The sequence below is a fragment of the Lissotriton helveticus genome, chromosome 12 (assembly GCF_964261635.1).
Source record: "Lissotriton helveticus chromosome 12, aLisHel1.1, whole genome shotgun sequence".
NCBI lineage: Eukaryota > Metazoa > Chordata > Amphibia > Caudata > Salamandridae > Lissotriton > Lissotriton helveticus.
In genome coordinates, this window is record NC_136073.1 from 619572789 (window position 1) to 619591134 (window position 18346).

Below are 18346 nucleotides of genomic sequence, written 5' to 3' on the forward strand. Positions count from 1 at the left end.
CCCAACTTCGAGCTCTGCGTTTGGGCTCAGGAGAGTTAATGGGTGGCCTCCCTTGCTCCCATCTCTCCAGGTCCCATGCTCGGCCATCCGATCTTGGAAGGTGATGGAACACGGGCCTGTTACCCCTATTCTGGCTCTGCCCATTCTCTTCTTCTTCTCTCCTCTCACTGCACCCCTCTCTGTTATTTTCCCTCTGGTCGCTACTCTCCCTTTGCCTCGTATCGCTCAGTATCCGATACGATCCTTCCTGGTTCCCCATATTCCCTGGGCTGCGCTCATTTCTGTCATCACAGGGATTATGGTGCGTCCTCTCACAACTCCCATTCAGTTCTCTGGTGCCAGGTACACAGTGTGGACACTTAAAGCTATTTCTGTACTCTTGTGCTCTCCTCTCCTCTTCACTGAGTATTGGGCGCGCCACCCCTCCACTCCCGGGGCCCCCGTTTTCCAGGTCTATTCTACCTCCACTCCGGGCCCAATGGGTGACTCCCCTACTCCCTCTACAGTCCCACTCCGGGCTACTCTCCCCAGCCCCGCAGTGAGTCCGTGCTCTGCTGTCCTGACTTTCCCTTTCAGCTTCCGCAACATTGATGCACTTTTGAGCCTTCACTGCCTCATCCCACTGTTTCATGTACTCATTTAGCTCTTGAAAGGATTTTCGTCCAGATCCCCTCAAATCCATTGGCCATCTAGGACCCCCAGGATCTCCTCCTGGGTCCCCTGCTGTGTGCATCGGGGTGCTCCACTCTCTGGGTATCGGCATCTGACTTGGGGAATTAGTGGTATCGTTCCTCCTTGCCTCCTCTGCTCTTTCTCTGTCTTTCCGTTTCCGTTCTTCCCCTTTTGCTCTCTCTTGGTCATATATCGATATTATAGGACCTATGGTAACAGGTACCTGTAGTGCATCTGGTAATGGGTAGGATGTGGCGCTTTCCGTTTCCGGCGCTCTTTGTACCACAAACCTACCGACTACCTGTTGCACCTGACTAGGCTGGAACAACTCTTTCTTTGGCTCAGGATCCCACTCTGAACTGGGAAGCGGTCTATGCTCTCCTGCATTGCCCCCCTTTGCTCCTTCAGTATTCTCGACCTCTCCCCCTGCTCTATTATACGGGGGTGGCCTGTCTGTCAGTAATCTGTTTATCAGGCTGTCCTCTGTTTCGCTCTCATCATCTTCTTCCAGGGGACTTTTATTTACTGGCGCCTCTAACACTGGGTACAGTTTATTCACTTCCAGGTTATGCACTCTCCATCTTTTAGCATCCGCATCCCACCTGGCATCCTGCACTGCCCTTACCGAGCGTTTCACCCTTTCTTGTCGTCTGTTCATGTTCTTTTCATGCGCTGCCCTAATCCATGCTTCAAGAGCTTCAAACTGGGTTGGTCTAGGCAAGGGTCTCTTTGAGGTCATGACTGATTTCAATCGATGTAACACCTCTAATCTGAACGTCCCGTACTTCGGGAACGTCAGTTCCTCATTTCCTTCAGTAATCTTACTCCACTCTGATATCCAAAGGATCGTATGCAACCCAACATTTACTGCCATATAACGAGCTGGCGTACCCTCCGGCGGGGCTTCTTCCCCTTCATACGATCCCCGCTTCTCTTTTTTAAACAGCGCTTTCAACCATTTAAAACACTTCATAATTATGCGCACAAAATCCAGCCTCGCTACTCTGTTTACTTCCTGATGACAATCCACCAATCCTGTCGCGGCTTTGCTAGCTTGGCCTATCACAGCGCGGTCTTTCTCCTGTCGGCCAATCACGTCGCGACCCTGTCTGACGTGCCTATCACAGCGCGGTCTTTCTGACGTCACTTTTCTCCGCTTCGCAGCAGCACCCCTCCTTTCTCAACTCGTCTCCCGGTTATGCATGCGTCCCATTCATACACCGAAAAATGACTACTTCCGACCAAGCGGTCACTTCTCTCGACTGTACGTCCACAGTCTATCTGTAATTGTCAACACAACTGACGAGATCGTCTCTCTGATAGGTTGCTTACACACACAGTAACTTCCGACCAGCGTCCGTTACTCACGCACTCACTCTTACGTTCCCCCTATCTCGGTCTCTCGGGTGATCAATGGTACCTCATGACCCCCTTCACTCTAGTTGACAATTACTCTGGGTGTCCGATACACCCGAACCACTTAAGCTCTCCTTGAACTTAAGATTTCCACCGGTTGCGCGCGCTCACAACCTGTTCCACAGTCACTCTACAGGCATTCAACTCCGCCAGACATTACAACATAGATACAATACAAAACACCGCAATCTAACACGCATAACCCTTTATACTCACTCTCGACCGATACTGCTGCTTTTTCTGTCTCACGTCATCCGGATCTTCTCCAGCGGGCTGTTCTTCCGATCATCGATCTCTAGGGGCCTTGGGGTAAGCTAACCTGGCCTAGGTCACCGTCCTCAAGAAGGCAACCATCCTCTGCTACCAACTGAAAGGGCGAGATTTTGATCGATACCTCATATCTATTGATCCAAACCTCAATCTGGTCGACTGAACCTTTGTTGCCTGTCTGTAAGGAAAGAAAGTGCACCTATTTCCAAGCTAGTTCACCCAAGAAAGGACTCTACTCCCAAAGATCACGGACAACTTCTAGTTTTCAAAAGTTTATTGTAAAGATATGATAAGCTGCAAATACAGGCATCTCAGAATGAGATTCACGAGATACACAGGTCCAATTACATACATGTGCTCTCGAAAAGCCCTCAGACGAGCAACAGAAATCACTAACACAAGTTCTAAGAATAGTAAAGCTATCAGCATAGACGCATATCTCTCCTTCATTTAGGTTGGAGGAAACCAAACACAGGTTAGGCGTCCCTACCCTGTTCTAGATGGTATCCCTACTTAACCAAATCCCAACCTAACAAAGGTGTCAGCAGTGAATGACCCCCAAGGGAAGTCACTCACTCTAAGTCTCTTGGTGAAAACCTAAAGTTCTCCAGTCATGACCCCTCACTGCCTACCCATCCGCTCTCTAAAAGGTCCTCAGGTATCTGCTCTAACTCCACCCAGGGGTGCTGTCCCTAATACAAAACAGTCAACAACATTTGAGACGCCCCTTGCGAAACGCCTCTCACGTGGTGCAACTTCAGGCTTTTTCCATGATGCTTTGTATTGGGCCTCAGACGTTAGAGTTGACCTTGCTTCTCAGACTCTTCTCCGGCCCGCTGATACCCCTTAAACATTCCAGAACCCTCCTCCATGTCTGGGCCGTCTACTGAACAGACCTCTATTCATTCATTTATAATTGGATCCCCCCTTTCCTGTTGCAGACAGATATCTGCCGCCAAGAACCCAACTCTCATATACTTCTAAAAAGGCTTGCAACATTTCTCAGCCCAGACATGTACGTGTAAATCAACGTTAAAACATTTCAGGCCTACAATATTTCTCATTATGATTATAACATTCAACTTCTTCATTTAATTAAAGCATGTTAATACTCTTATTCTATTATTCAGTAAACATTTTATAAATCCTGGCCCATTAATGCAATGACCAAAAACGTTAATATAATCTGTGTCGTGAAAAGAACCATCTTCTCTTTCAGCTCCAGCTCTGGCCCTGAGGCCTACCACGTTCTGCGTTCAACCACATACCATCTTATGCTTTAGCAGCTTCACGACATGGATTCAAAAATAATCACGTCTAATAAAGTCATATAATGTCACACATTTCTGTATTAGTTCCACTTCTATTAAATCTCTACATTAGCTATACATTTTTGATATATTTGCAGATACTATTAGCACTCATGGCATTTCTCTTCATGATTTGTGCTTACTACAAGTAAGTGTGATGTACTCATACATTTAAATCAGTTTGCGCTCTCTCACCATTATAGGGTGTCAATTTACAAATGTAAATGTTTATGGGCTGTGGAAAATATATCTTGAATAACCATCATGGATACAGAATCCTTAAATTCTTCCCATAGTCCATGATAAAATGCAGAGCAAGCAGCTTCTTCCATCCGTGCAGGCACAGAATATAGATGTGAAAATGATTTATATGTGCAATTGGGTTTTTTAATCACTGTTGGAGGGTTAGCAAACATTTGTGTTCTACCTCTGTTGTCTGCTGTTTTCCAAAACCAGAAATTAACTCTAAAATTGCTATGCTGGGACAGTGCAGGGCTGTTATTCAGAATCAAATGAGTCATCCACACGCCCATGTTACTTGTCCAGTGAAACAGAAAAAAAGTGAATACAAATATTGAGCAACTCACTGAACGGCCTTTAAATTGAAGTTGATATAAAGTGGGCCTATTTTATGCAGAAGTGCCATGAGAAAGGTTAGTGGATAGGCAGACAATTGGCTACTATGCAGTCCACCTGTAATGTCAAAAACCTTAAATATGTTGTCATGTTTCCTAATTTGTGGGGTAATTAATTTAGTTTTTTAGAACACTTTATATAATTCTGTTGACTAATAAATACTTTCTTGCATTTATTTTATTGTTCACAGGAATAAACACCTTTGCCGTATGTCAAGGCATCTTCAGAAGTATCATTTCACTGTTCATAATGTGGTTTCCATTCCTGCATATGTAAAATGTACTACCTATTAAGTCACCATGCATGGTGCTTCTAACAACAAGACTTAATACAAAAATGGATTTCAACAATCATCCGTCCTAGGTGGTTGAAAACACAGAACTAATCGAAGCTGAAGTTTGCCATTCACTAATTTATTAGAACGTGTAAACCTGTCACTCACATGTTTCCAAGTAAGTTTCAACAAAAATAATCAGAACCTTTATCATGCCAACAATTATTATATCCATTGTAGGGAATACGGCACAAGGCACTGCAGGGGACAAGTGAGCAGTTAAATTACCACTTCAAAATAACAAATGGATGCATTTTTTTCACCTACTTGCAAACTGATACTTTCGCTAAATGGATATTTTTTTGGCAAATTCTTAGCTGGGTTTGATTATTTTTCCAGTAGAAATTAGAACAACTTGAGATAAACATAATTACAATAGTATTATTTCATATGTCTGCTAATGACTAACTTCAAGGAATGAGTTCAGAAACTGGCATTTCGAGTTTACCTATGCAACCCTCAAACTTTTATGTCTGAAATGTAATTCTAATTAATACAGCAACCCTGCACGTGATTGAATAATTCTCAAGTATTTATTTTTGAAAATAAGTGCAATGTCTCCTGTTTACCAAATGTTGCCAATTTCTTAACTTCTGCAAATTTATTTCATTCACATAAGACTTATTTGTATGGAGTATCTACAGAACTTCCAAAATGATTTAGCAGTCTTTCTTTCTGATTGGCATGAAGTGAATTCACTGATTTTTTCCTAACCTGCAGATCCATATGAACCCCATTTTTAAATAAAATTACAAAATAAAATACATTGAAAGATAAATTAAATGGTTTACGTATTTCTGAGTTTATTTTAACATTCGGTGTACTATGCAAGAATATAATGCTGTGTGTCTTGCTTTAAAGGACGCGGAACAATAGGTATCATGGGATACAGAAGTTCATACTTAGTTATGATTTATCCAAATACTATTGGAAAGAGTGATATATAAACTGAAAGCTTTCAAGATTGCTTGAAACAATGTGCTAAAAACACATGAATATGAAATTAGGTTAGCACTCTATATTTGTATTTTCAAGGATTTCATTCCCTGAATCTGTTTTATTTTTTCACCTGGTATTCAAATTGCATATATAGTTTGAATTGCTACTAGTTGTTTTACAGTTTATTGCCTACTGCAGTTTCATTGTCGTGATTAACAAATATATCACTTGGTCTTTAATGCTTATGCATTTTTAATGCTAGATTAACAATTTCACACTATATATTTGAATTTTACTGTATAGCTGTAGGATTATGGTTCTATACAGATAATCTGCCTTCTCTATGAGAGCCACAAAAAGTTGACTCCTACGGAGTTCACCAAAGATTCCATGACTCGCTTGTGAATCTGTGACAGTTGTAGATTCCCTGGTTTAGGTCTGGAGTTCTTAGGGAATTTCATCTTACTTCCAGGTACAGCCATTTATGCATGTGTACATGCTTAAATATGATACACAAGTTTTCCTTTTTGTTATCCGCAGGGAAAAATGTTCCAGTGGGTATAATAATTCCTCTATAGCTCCAAAATACTGGAGAGGAATTCCTCCACGTACCCCCTTAGATAGGTATTGAGTTCCACCATAAATACGAGTGAGGGTCTGATTTAGATTTTGGCGGATGGTAAATCTGTCACAAATGTGAAAGATATCCCACCTAACTTATTATAAATTCATTAAATTCTATGGCACTTGTAATAAAGTGGACGAGATATTCATTGCGTTTGTGAGGAAGTACCCATGTGTGAAACGCTAAATCAGGCTTTACGTTTATTATCACACCCCTGTAGAAATGGGCCTGGTAAAGATTTGTGAGCATCCACAAATCCACAGGTTGGAATCCATTAACCAGATTACACAGGCATACCCACTCCGTAACACAAACCACCACCAGCCTATGTTACCAGATGTCCTTCCTATTAAAATTGGATCATACTGTTGTAATTTTGCATGAGATAAATCCGTTAACAGATGCACATTTTAAATTGCAAACTATATTTGCACTCTTAACTGAAACTATTTCCACACTAGTAGGTATGCAAATGGCTTTGAGAAAAGGGCCTGTAATACCACTTGCCGACCTAATTGTTTTATGAGCCTACATAGATAAAAAAAAATACAACAGTGCATGAATTATTTCATGTTTCTAATCTTGAATCCCAAGAAAGTAAAGCATATTGGTGACCTAATATCTCGGGCCAAAATGTTGAAGGTAGTGGTACTTCAAAGTGACTTTTTGGGTTCTTGAATACCTTCATTCTATTACCATGGCTAATTCCCAGAATGTGAATTTGCCATGGTAAATGCACTTCATCGTTCTAATATACCAACTAACATGGTGGAATTTTCCCTGTGAGTCAATCTGTTAAAGAGGGTTTTTGATCATGTTCCAGGTTAGGGATACCTTCCAAAGTAGAGGAGTACCCACAAGCTCACTAGTTTATGGGTTTTACCACTTTGAAAACAGTCTGACATACATTACTGTGCAAATGTGGAGTAAATCAGTTTTCATGTTTGGAAAGTAGATGGAACTCACACCAGAATTGTTTGGGTGTAGGGGAAGGTGCTTCTCCATGTAGAAAATCAAAACAGTTTAAATTCCCAATCCATTTTAGCTTGATATATGTACTTGATGAATCACTTGTATATTTCCAAACGTAAAAATACTTACACATGTGAACACTGTGGGCAATCAGTGACTGCTGGAAATTGCTTCAAGTAAGAACATTTCCTGAGAATTCTAAAACGTTGATAAACAATCACTTTATTAAGGAGTCAATAAACAAAGTAATGCTCATATTTTGGCTACATTTTAGAATGTTTTAAAATTCTAAATTCTAGTTCTTGTCCACCTAAATTGTAAACAAATATAGATAAAATTGGCATACCTTAAAATACTTATTTTCAAAGAGCCCCATCTTGTGAATGTAGAGGCAAACAGTAACTTCAGAATAATATATCAATAGATACTTATATATACTTACTCTAACAATATGTTGACAGTGTTTATCTTGCATTTACTACTTTTACAGGTGTATATTTTGACTCTCAATACTTTGACATACAAACATTTATCTTATACATAATATATTGACAGTAATACTTAGCACATACAGGACAGGAGTGTCTATTATCTACACATGTGTTATCATTGATAATATAATGATTTTTTTTTAGAAACGTCACATTTTCATCATTGATGATGCCCAGACATCATAATTAATATAGACCAAATATATAAATTATCCAACCCGTAATTACGGGAATGTACATTAGTAATACACAGGAGTCACTGAATCTCGATATAAAAACTTGATTTATTTCTATTCTTTTTGTAGATGTAAACATAAATTTAGCCCAGCTGGGGGGGGGGGGGTTGCTGATTGACCTCCAGTGGAACCATCATGGGTGGAGCTAGCTGTCAAAGTCAGCGACCTAAACAACACATGGTCAGAACCTTCCATGCATCAGTAGGTCTGTTGTATGTAAGAACAGCTCTCCCAATGCTATTTTCCCGTCCTAGGCCTACCATGGGAGTATGGTAGACCCAGAGTAGGAAAATAACAAGGACCCAAATGTGCTGAGAGAAAACCCGCTACGATACTGAGCAGGACATATTTACATGGTGACCACTTCAGAATACATCTGTGCTGGAAGGGCACCAGCAATACCAGTAGATGCACTTTCACCCCAGAAATTCTTGCAAAGCAGGCTATGGTTTTTAGAATGGATGTCATTAATATGTGTATAATATATATATGCTTCTTTAAATCAGAAAGTGTTTATTCCATGAGAAATGAGTAAAGAGGTAAATAGTCTACTCCAAAGTCTCAGCATCACTCCAAACACAACTGCCAACCCTCTCCAGTACAACATTGTACCTGCCTGCACCTTAGGTTGGTGTCATAACCTTGGAAGACCTTGGAAGAGTGCTAGCCTTACTGAAACAATAGCAACCATGCTATGGCATTAGTGTGCTCTGAGTGTCTCACCACATCAACCAGGGCCGGACTGGGAACCGAAACAGGCCCTGGCAAACAGCTCGGCCGGCCCCCCTGGGAGGTAGGGGGTGCAGCTGAGCTGTTTGCTAGGGTCGGTTTCGGCTGATTTTGTTACAGGGGGCCGATATTGCCTTCCCCCGGTAATGAAAACGGCCCCCACCTTGGCAGCCCACCAGGGAAACGCCGGGTGCCCGCTACGGCCAGTCCGGCCATGACGTCAACCACAGTCAACTGTGAAAATCTCACAGAATTCCCACAGGACAAGATGCTATGAAATCAACACCATGAGTACAAAAGGACCTGATGTGATGCTATTTGCATGGCACCTCTGCATCCTAACATGCACTGGCATAGGAATTATATGCTCTCTCGTTTATCTAACAATAACAACTGTAAACACAAATTTGAGATTATCTGTTTACTAGCTGAATACTGGTGGACATGATAATCTCATGTGACAAAATTGACTATATGTGAGTTTGCATTTTAAATATCATTCAATGTAAACACACCTTAAAGAGTACAAGTAAGCTGATAATGGGGAATGGTTAAATGATGCAATGAGGTGTCTTGAATGTTTTAACAACAATATTGAAATCCTAAATAGAGGTTTATGTGTTGCCAGAGGAGCTTTTTCATTTTTAATAAAAATGTCAACATTGAAAGTGAACATGAATGTAAAATACATTTCCGAAGCACTAATAATGTCTTTACAAAGACAAAAAATATGTTTATCGATTTATTTGCTTAATTATTTAGGATTTTTTTTTTATGAGGTTACAGAAGTTTCAGTCATGCACAATTTTTATTTACATACTTTTCGACAGTTACATTTGGAAGAAGGTGCACGATGCATTGATATCTGGTTTCTTCCAACTCTCTGTCCAGTCATGATCCACAGGAAGGAAAAAGAAGCACTGGCAACGCTGTTCAGCCTGGTCTTGGCAAGCTGGTGTGATAATTATGGGTTTTTTTCAGGTTTAGAATTAGGCAAGACCTTTTGTTTTTACTATTTAAAATTATATATATATTATACTTTCTTATTAGGGCTTTCAGCCAGCCATTTTATTCAACTCTTCTTCAGGCCACTACAGCATGGGGCAATGGGACGACCCACTTCTACCGTGGCAGCACTGGAAGTGATGTCATTCTGGTATTTTTCACAGAGAGCACTTCCACTCACACAGTAGTTTCCTTCAGTGAAAGGTACTACTATAGCTGCGTGTGTTTTTTTTGAGACTACAATAATATTTTTGGCTTTTGGAAAGTGTTTTATTTCTGTATTGGCGATGGCCCAGCAGCCAGCTCAACAATAACGTTCTACTAAACCTGTGGTAAAGCAATCGTTAACCAAGACAAAAGGTAGGTGGCAAACACTGCTTACAGCTTTACCAATACTTGATTTTTTTTATTCCAAGCAAGTGTTAACATAATAAAAAGAGAAAAAAAATGCAACCACCTAAATATGGCTGCTAAATGTTTTCAATAAAAGTTCGAATTTAAAAAACATTCCCTGAAATTGTTGTTTTATTAGTGATGTTTTGAAAACAACAACCCTTTGCTTCACCAGCAATGTCTCTGATACAAAGCTTCTTTCTTAGATCTCATGATTCACCTGGAGGAGGGAGGAAAATTGACTATGACCAAGTACAAAAAGCTCCCAGAATGAACCAGTCCTCTACTTTATGGCCGTCACCACCCCACGGCACAACGGGACAACATTCCCTGAGGGCAATTTTTACGGTTGCACTGCAACTGCAGCTCTATACATGACTACAACACACAGGCACAAGAATTATCTGTGAACCTAGTAAAACTAGACTACTCCAAATATTGTCTCAAAATGGCTATGGTAAGTGATGCTTTGAGATAGCCCAAGTCTGGCCTTCACGAACTGACTTCTATGGACCTTCATGCAACACAGCCCCCTTTACAAGAGACAGCAGACCATCAGCTTTGCATGCTTTAACCATGCTGCCACCTCTTTTAGGATCACTGTACTATGGATCAACTCGTCCATGGCGCCCATACACCCCAGATAGCACTGATCTTTCGGCATACTACTACCAACTATAAACAATTAACAGACCTAACTCAGGATAAAAGCCGCTGACCTCCCGATTGCCCTCACCACCGAGGGAGGCCCCTGAAAAGGGGTAGGTTGTCAGTGTACCTTGATCTGGACTATGTTAGTACGGAACCTACGCTTGTCAGACTTTTCAGACACTAGGGTATTCCCTGGGGCCTTTTTATTGTTTAAATTGTATTTCCACAGCACACTAAAGTGTATTTGGTCTCAGCACTTACTCACGGAGGCAGGTACACTATCCAAAATGGGCAAGGTATCCATCCTCCATTTTTCACAGTGTATGAAACCTTGCCTCCATGTATAATGTACTGTAATGTAATGTAATGTAATTTTATTTTTGTAAAGCGCGACTTACACTCCACGGAGCATCTTGGCACTGACCACTCATGTCTAGAGGTGTTTGACCAGGGAGCTAGTGGGGCACTGTTGGTACAATGTCTGGTGTCTCTGGGGATTCATTTTAGACTAGGGTTAAACAGGCTGTGTCTGTGAGTTTGAAAATCCATGTCTTTAGCGCCTTTCGGAAAAGGGTCTCTGACGGGATCTGACGCAATTGGAGTGGTAGTTTATTCCAGGCCCTGGCTCCCAGTACTCCAAGGGATTTTCCTCCTTTCGTAGCCAGTCTAAATATGGGGATCACCCGCAAGTTCAGGTTGGAGGATCTGAGTGGGCGAGAGGGCACATATCTTCCAAACCTTTTAGACAGGTAGTTGGGGCCCAGCTGGTGGTAGGACCTAAAGGTGATTACTAAGATTTTGAATAGCACCCTTTTGTGAATGGGCAGCCAATGCAGGATCTTAAGTGCTGCTGATGCTGATGACTTCCTGGGCCATCTCAGCACGAGGCGGGCGGTGGCATTCTGGACCATCTGTAGTCTATGCAGAACTGCTTTACTGGAGCCTGCATATAGACTATTACAATAGTCCAGATGTGATGTAATAAGAGCCACCGTCACCGTCTTTCTGGCTGTCAACGGGAGAAGGTCGAAGAATCTTCTGAGGCCTTTGATTAAGCTAAAGCAGGACCCTGCCACAGCACCTGCTTGTTGCCTAAATGACAGGGCTTCGTCAAACCTAATCCCGAGGTTGCGGGCCGTAGTGATGGTGTTTGGAGGGACTTCTGTATCCTGTGGCCACCATACTTTGGGGGAAAAAAGGTTTTGTTGTCCGAAAGGTAAAATCTCGGTCTTGCCCGAGTTACATTTAAGATGGTGATTTCTCATCCAGTCGAATGTGGCGGTAAGACAATCTCTCAGATTTTCCTTTGCCTTTGTTGTGTTGCTGTCTAGCACGAGGATAAGCTGAGTATCATCAGCATAAGATAGGGTGCTGATGTGGAAGGATGTAATAAGCTCAAACAGGGGGGTCATGTACAGATCAAATAGTACTGGGCTCAGACTAGAGCCCTGTGGTACCCCTGTTTTTATTGCTTTCTCCTCTGAGCGGTAATTCCCTAGCACCGTGACTTGCTTCCTATGGCTGAGAAAGTTTTCCAGCCATTCAAGGGCAATTCCTGCTATTCCTGATTCTGCTAGGCGGCCAATTAATACGGGGTGTGAGACCGTATCAAAGGCCGCCGATAAATCGAGCAGCACCAGAACAGCCTTTTTTCCTTGGTCCATGGCAGTCTTCAGGGTCTCCACAGTGTACAGTAGTGCTGACTCCGTGAAGTGTTTAGCCCAGAACCCCGCCTGGTTGGGATGAAGGATGTCATTTTCCTCCAGAGACTTAGTCAGTTGCTTATTCACTGCTGCTTCCGTAAGTTTAAGGAGAATTGGGAGCAGCGATATGGGACGGAGGTTTTAAAGCATGGTGGGATCTGCTAGGGGTTTCTTTTGCAGAGGTTTGACCGCGGCTAGTTTCCAGTCAGGTGGAATGACGGCAGTGGCCAAGGATGAATTTATGATGGCATTTATGCTCGGGTTTACTGTGTCCACTAAAGCATGTAGCAGCAAGGGAGGGCAGGGGTCAAATGGGGAACCGGATTTGCTGGATAGAATGGCCTGGCGGGTTTCTTCCAGACTAACCTGAGTGAATTTGGTAAACTGGGTTTTCTTAATGTCAAATCTTATGGACTCTACAAGGGGGAGAACTGGTGGATCTGGGAGGTCTTTAGTGAGGTCAGATATTTTCTGTTCAAAGTAGTTAGCAATTGAATTACATAATGGAAGCGAAGGGGGGATCTCTTGTCTAAGGATCTTAGGATTCATGAAGTCGTTAACAATTTGATAGATTTCTTTTTGTTTGTTATCGGAAGAGTTAATGGCTTCTAAAAAGTAGTTTTTTTTGGCAGTTTTAATCATTGCATGGTACTGTCTTCTAGAATTTTTATAGTTGATGAGTTCTTCGTTTCCGTATGCACGATGCCTATTCCTTTCCATGAGTCTAACCTCCTTTTGTTTTTCTTTTAAGGGGAGGGAAAACCAGGGAGCGGACCTTTTATTCCGCTTTTTGCTCACTTTGTTAGAATCCTCTGGCCCACAGAATCTTGTGACCCATTTACAGAAGCTGTTATAGTCGGTCTCCGTGTTTCCAGTCAGAGGAGGTTTACTATCCTCGGCGATTAGGTACAAGTTGGGAGTATCCCTAATCTTTTTCCAGTCTTTCTTTGTGTAGACTTCAGGTTTCATATGGTCCGTTTTGACCCCTTTCTTTTCTACAATCAGTTTAAAGGGGACCAGCGAATGGTCAGTCCAGGTCTGGATGCGGGGGGAATCAACTATCATAGATTTAGTATTGGTACAGATACAGTCTAAGATATGGCCCGCTTTATGGGTGGGTTCTTCAGTCAGTATTGTGAGTCCCAAGACACTAGTTAGATCCCTCAGCCATACTGTGTTAGGGTCTTCTGCCTCATCAAGGTGGAGATTTAGGTCGCCTAATAAAGTAAAATTAGCAAATTTGAGAGTGAGGTTGCTGAGTGCATCACCAAGGCTTTCCAGGAAGTCGTTCTGTGATCCTGGTGGGCGATAAATTAAAGCTCCTGAAAAGGTAGTCTCCTCATTTATCTGGATGCAGAAGCCCATGCTTTCTGCCCCCTTAATGTCCGAGAGTTCAAACATGGTGCATTTAATAGAATCTCGGTAAATGATGGCGAGACCACCCCCTCTCTGTTCCTGTCTATCCACCCTCTGAATAAGATAGCCTTGAGGAACTGTTCGGGTGATTACCGGGTTACACCAGGCTTTAAGCCATGTTTCTGTCACGAAAAGCATATCAAGATGGGTCTCCGTGATTAAGTCGTGAATATGCGCCCCATTCTTGCACACAGATCTGGCATTGATCAGTCCTCCCTGAAGGAGGATATGTTTTACCGTGTTAGGTGGCCACGGCTCTGGGGTGAGATAAGTTCTACATTTGCAACAGCAGATTGGTCACCTGCCTGTTGCATGTTGTTTATGTTGTTTTGATCACCACTGTGCAACATGATCACTGTTGGCAGCATGCCTATGGTTGCATGCTACATCATTAGTATAAGATGCTTTACCTGATTGAATGATTCAACTTTGTCATCTCCGTGTTTATTTTGATTTCCAAATCAGCCTTTAGACAACTATTTTAAGGTGCACTGATTTAGGGTACTGAGTATTTGGATTTCCAAATATTTCACCACTGGTTTGAAACGCTGTGTAGATTAGATTCCCTTGGTCCTTATGAATTGCCCCTTTGACCATTTTGACTGCATTATGGTAAAAAACATGTTGACCTTTTAACCCTCTTTTTTGGGCACCGGAAGATCATTGTCTCTAATGGCGGCAACCACCTTTTTAACTGGACAAGCACACTCACTGATTAAAATTATTATCAGACATTTGCTTAGTCTATTTTAAAACACTCCTTATTATACACCTACACCTATATTCACCAATCTACATCTTGGGCCCAATACTTTCACTTCACATACATCATTGGAAGAAAAGATCTTTGATAAAGAGCCACCCTGAGGGTGCCATTAGGGCATTACAGTGCCAGCCCGACGAGGAGCAAGACCTATTGAATTGTATTGTAATTGCATTTATATAGCAATTACTACCCCTGACGAGGCGTCGAAGCGCTCCCTACCTTTGGTTCCTACTTGTCTGACCTGATACACTCCCTCTGAGGAATTGCATACCCTTAATTTATTATATGTACATGGGAGCACGTATATGCTGGACCTTCATGCGCTCTTCATCCCCTCTTGTTGTGATTGCTTGAAACACCATCAACACTTTCAGCTATTCCATGTATTTTATTATTTGTGAAGGAGATGTGAATAAATGACCATCTAAAGAAGCACTCAAACAATAGGAAGCTAGAATTTGACAGCATTACACCAACTTTAAACAAGCATTAGCAAAGCCAATAGGTCACGCCTTTGTGACCTATTTGCTTTGCCAGTGCCTTTTGGCAATGCTGGGCAGGATCAGCTAGATATTGTGAAGCATGTCTAAAAGTAAAAGAAATGTAAAAAATGGCACAGTGACTTGCCTGTGTCCTTTTGTAAGCAAGAAAACTAGCGCAAAATATTTTTTACAGTGGAATGGCTAGCAGCAAATTTGTTACCTGATTCTTGCAACCCCCAGAAAAAGACAGGGGTGAATGGGGACAATGGAGGAGTGGGTGGCGGAAGTAACAGACTGGGTGGGGGCAGGGATTAGCAGCACTTAAGGAACAGCAACACAAGGTGGTGAGGTGGGGAGTACAAAAGCGATAAAGTAACACTGAGTACCGTGGAGGCACACCAGAGAAAGCTTGCAACGTTAAGAAGACAGCAACACATGGCAGAGGGGGCCAGTATTTGATGGTGGAGCAGCATATGAGGAAGAGAGTTGGTAAGCAATGAATAATAGAGCCACCCAATGGTAAGCAATGAGTTGGCTGTAAGTCACTGTAGGTTCTTAGTAAGCTCACAATATGTCTTTTGTAACCTAACAGCTAGCACTGTCTGCAAGGCTTGACCTAACAAAATGCAAAATAATTGATCATCTAACTAGGGTCTTCAACTGCAGCATAACTAGCCGGTATTTAATGGTAAAATTAAATTAAGAAAAGTCCCACTTTGAACCAGCTATATCACTGAAAAGTTAGGAAATATTTTAAGGCATTTGTGAATAAAGTACACAGTTTTCTGTAGTCTCTCAAAAGTGAAGGGAGGCAGTGGTTAATGTGGTCTGACCCACTGCCACATTCCTTTAAAAAAATAATTATTTGTTCAAGATTTCCATACCATAATAAAGGAGCAATGTCCCATACCCTGCATATTGAAAGTGCTGCAATGAGGATTACCAAAATTAAGACATGGGTAAGTTTGACAAATATGCCATGAATACAGCAATATGAAAAAATGAAAACAGACGTTAGCATTGGATTTCTCAAAGAACTCTTCCCATAGTCTTATTGATCAAGTGACCCCTTTTGTTGTCTCTAACGATAAGCTTTATGTAAACAAGAGATACAAACATTTCCTCAAATCCAGGCATCATTAATGCTGTGGAACAATCAAGCAGCATCGCTGACTCCCAATTCTCACCCAAAGAAATGCGCTTACTGTCATGGTTATGGCACCTCATCAGTTTTAACTACCCCATTCCTTATGCGCGTGTGGGCGGAATTGAAATATGAATGACAATTAGAAAGATAAATGGAGGAGTAAAAACCCATCTATGTATATATATATATTATATGACATTGATGGCAACAGTTTTGCCTCTGGGGGAGCATATCCCATACCCTATATGCTTGCATTGAAAAAATACCCTTAACTTCCACAGGTTTAAAAAGAAAAAATAAGTTCATTTTGACAACCTGCCTGTCTAAACAAAAGAAGAAACTAGACATAAGCGATAAAAAAGTTGTAATTTACATTTTTTAAATTTATTGCAAAGAATTCAAAAGTAACTGCAGTATCAAGTAAACGCAGTGAGATAATCTCTTGTCAGGCCTGGATGGACGTTAAAGCAGAAGATACACACTAAAGAGTAATGAAATATCGGTGACTTGCTGATCACACAACAAATGACCGTGATCAGTTGCTCCGCTCAAAGTTTTCAGTGAATGCAAATGTGGGGACACAGCTACAGAAAAAAAAGCAACATGCCAGAGATCGTCATTGATGTGTGCCATACCTATAAGTTGACACGTGATTGAATAGTAGAGTAATTGGGGATAGACCCAAAAGTTCAAAGGCTGTTAAAATGTGTCGCCATGGTTAACACATTGTGAAAATATTCCATACGTGTAGAGAAGATTACTGAAATATAAAAGATTTTTTCATATGAAAGACATTGATAGTATCTAAAAATCAGATTTGGTCACTGCGTAATGTATCCAGTCTGGCAGAATAATACGTACTTCTTATGCAAATTATAACGTGTAAAGAAACCAAGCTGGCTATGATAGGCCTCTGAAAGAGAGGAAACAACATTTCCAATTACGTATAGTCACCTAAGGCGCTGATGAAAATAAATAAAAGAACCAGAATCTAGCAAATAATCTTTATGAACACTTTATCCGTTTCACGTTGGCTATTCTTTTTTTGTTTTGATCAGAATCTTCCTATACACCTTTATGGTACCTCCAAAGTCCTTGGCAGTACTCCAGTTTTGCCCATTTGGAGCAACACGTCAGGCATCTACTAGTCAATTGAGGAGTCTATCTATTAGCAATCTTATTTTAAAAATAGGAACACAAAGCAGAAATCCAGTTCTCAATATTTATCTTTGAACTGCATATCTATTAAAGATTGACCCCCTCATTTAGATCAGTCCCAAGACTCTTGTTAAGATGCTGAAAATGATAATGGCATGCCAAATAATGCATGTAATATCTAATGCTTACATATTTTTAAGTTACATTCACATTAGAGCAGAGAAGGAGGGACAATGAGTCGGACAAATTTAAAGTAAACTTCCAACAAAACGATCAGCGGTCCGCGATTTCATTTTAAAGCCTGTGCAACATGTAAATAGCCGGTGCCCTGATAGTTCAGACAAAGTTTCACATGTATGGTGTTACACTTACCGTATCTTCTCCATCTGAGGGACGAACGGCGTGGACTCCCCAGGACACGTCCAACGTAGCGAATGTGTACTCCATTTCGGGCCGCCTCATAAGCCCGCTAAACCGGAAGTAGTCCCTTAGTTGACCCGGTATTGATAGTCCCATTGTTTTTCATTGGGGAAAAAATCAACACGGATAGGCGGCCCTATTTTCACAATGTGTTAACCATGGTGACACATTGGAACAGCCTTTGAACTTTTGGGTCTATCACCAATTACTCTACTATTCAATCACGTGCAAACTTAAAGGTATGGCACAGATCAATGACGATAAGATAAGGCAAATATGCTAATGATCGATACCTTCGCTTTCTGCCTTTTTACCAGAACCCTCTGATGTGAGGCATATTGGATCCTTTGCGCAGGCACCGTCACGATATATTGGGTGGATCCTGTACCTGCTAATGCAAAGTGAGTTGTATATTTGGTCACAAATCCCGAACATTATTAACCATCGAATCTAGACGGAATAATCATTGCTTATTATATATTCATTACTACAGATTCTTGGTTGCTGCCATAGATGATTGATGATCTTGCAAATCTAGCAACTCTGTCGCATCCGATACCCTTCTGAATTAGGGA

At 41.4% G+C, this 18346-nt stretch overlaps 1 protein-coding gene and 1 long non-coding RNA gene across 2 annotated transcripts in view; one reads left to right on the plus strand and one right to left on the minus strand.

Annotated features, from left to right (window-relative positions):
• Window positions 1–5367, plus strand: part of LOC144797805 (SLAM family member 7-like) — a 153573-nt gene extending 148206 nt beyond the window's left edge. Inside the window, exon 4 of the mRNA XM_078668594.1 lies at window positions 4495–5367. Within this exon, the coding sequence (XP_078524720.1) occupies window positions 4495–4580 (86 nt within the window). The 3' untranslated portion in view covers window positions 4581–5367. The remainder of the gene's footprint in view (window positions 1–4494) is intronic.
• Window positions 1–17821, minus strand: part of LOC144797806 (uncharacterized) — a 96174-nt gene extending 78353 nt beyond the window's left edge. The window contains exons 1-2 of the long non-coding RNA XR_013603466.1: window positions 17724–17821; window positions 7304–7372 (exon numbers count right to left, since the gene is read on the minus strand). This is a non-coding gene — a long non-coding RNA (uncharacterized LOC144797806). The remainder of the gene's footprint in view (window positions 1–7303; window positions 7373–17723) is intronic.
• Between the last annotated feature and the right edge of the window lie 525 nt (window positions 17822–18346).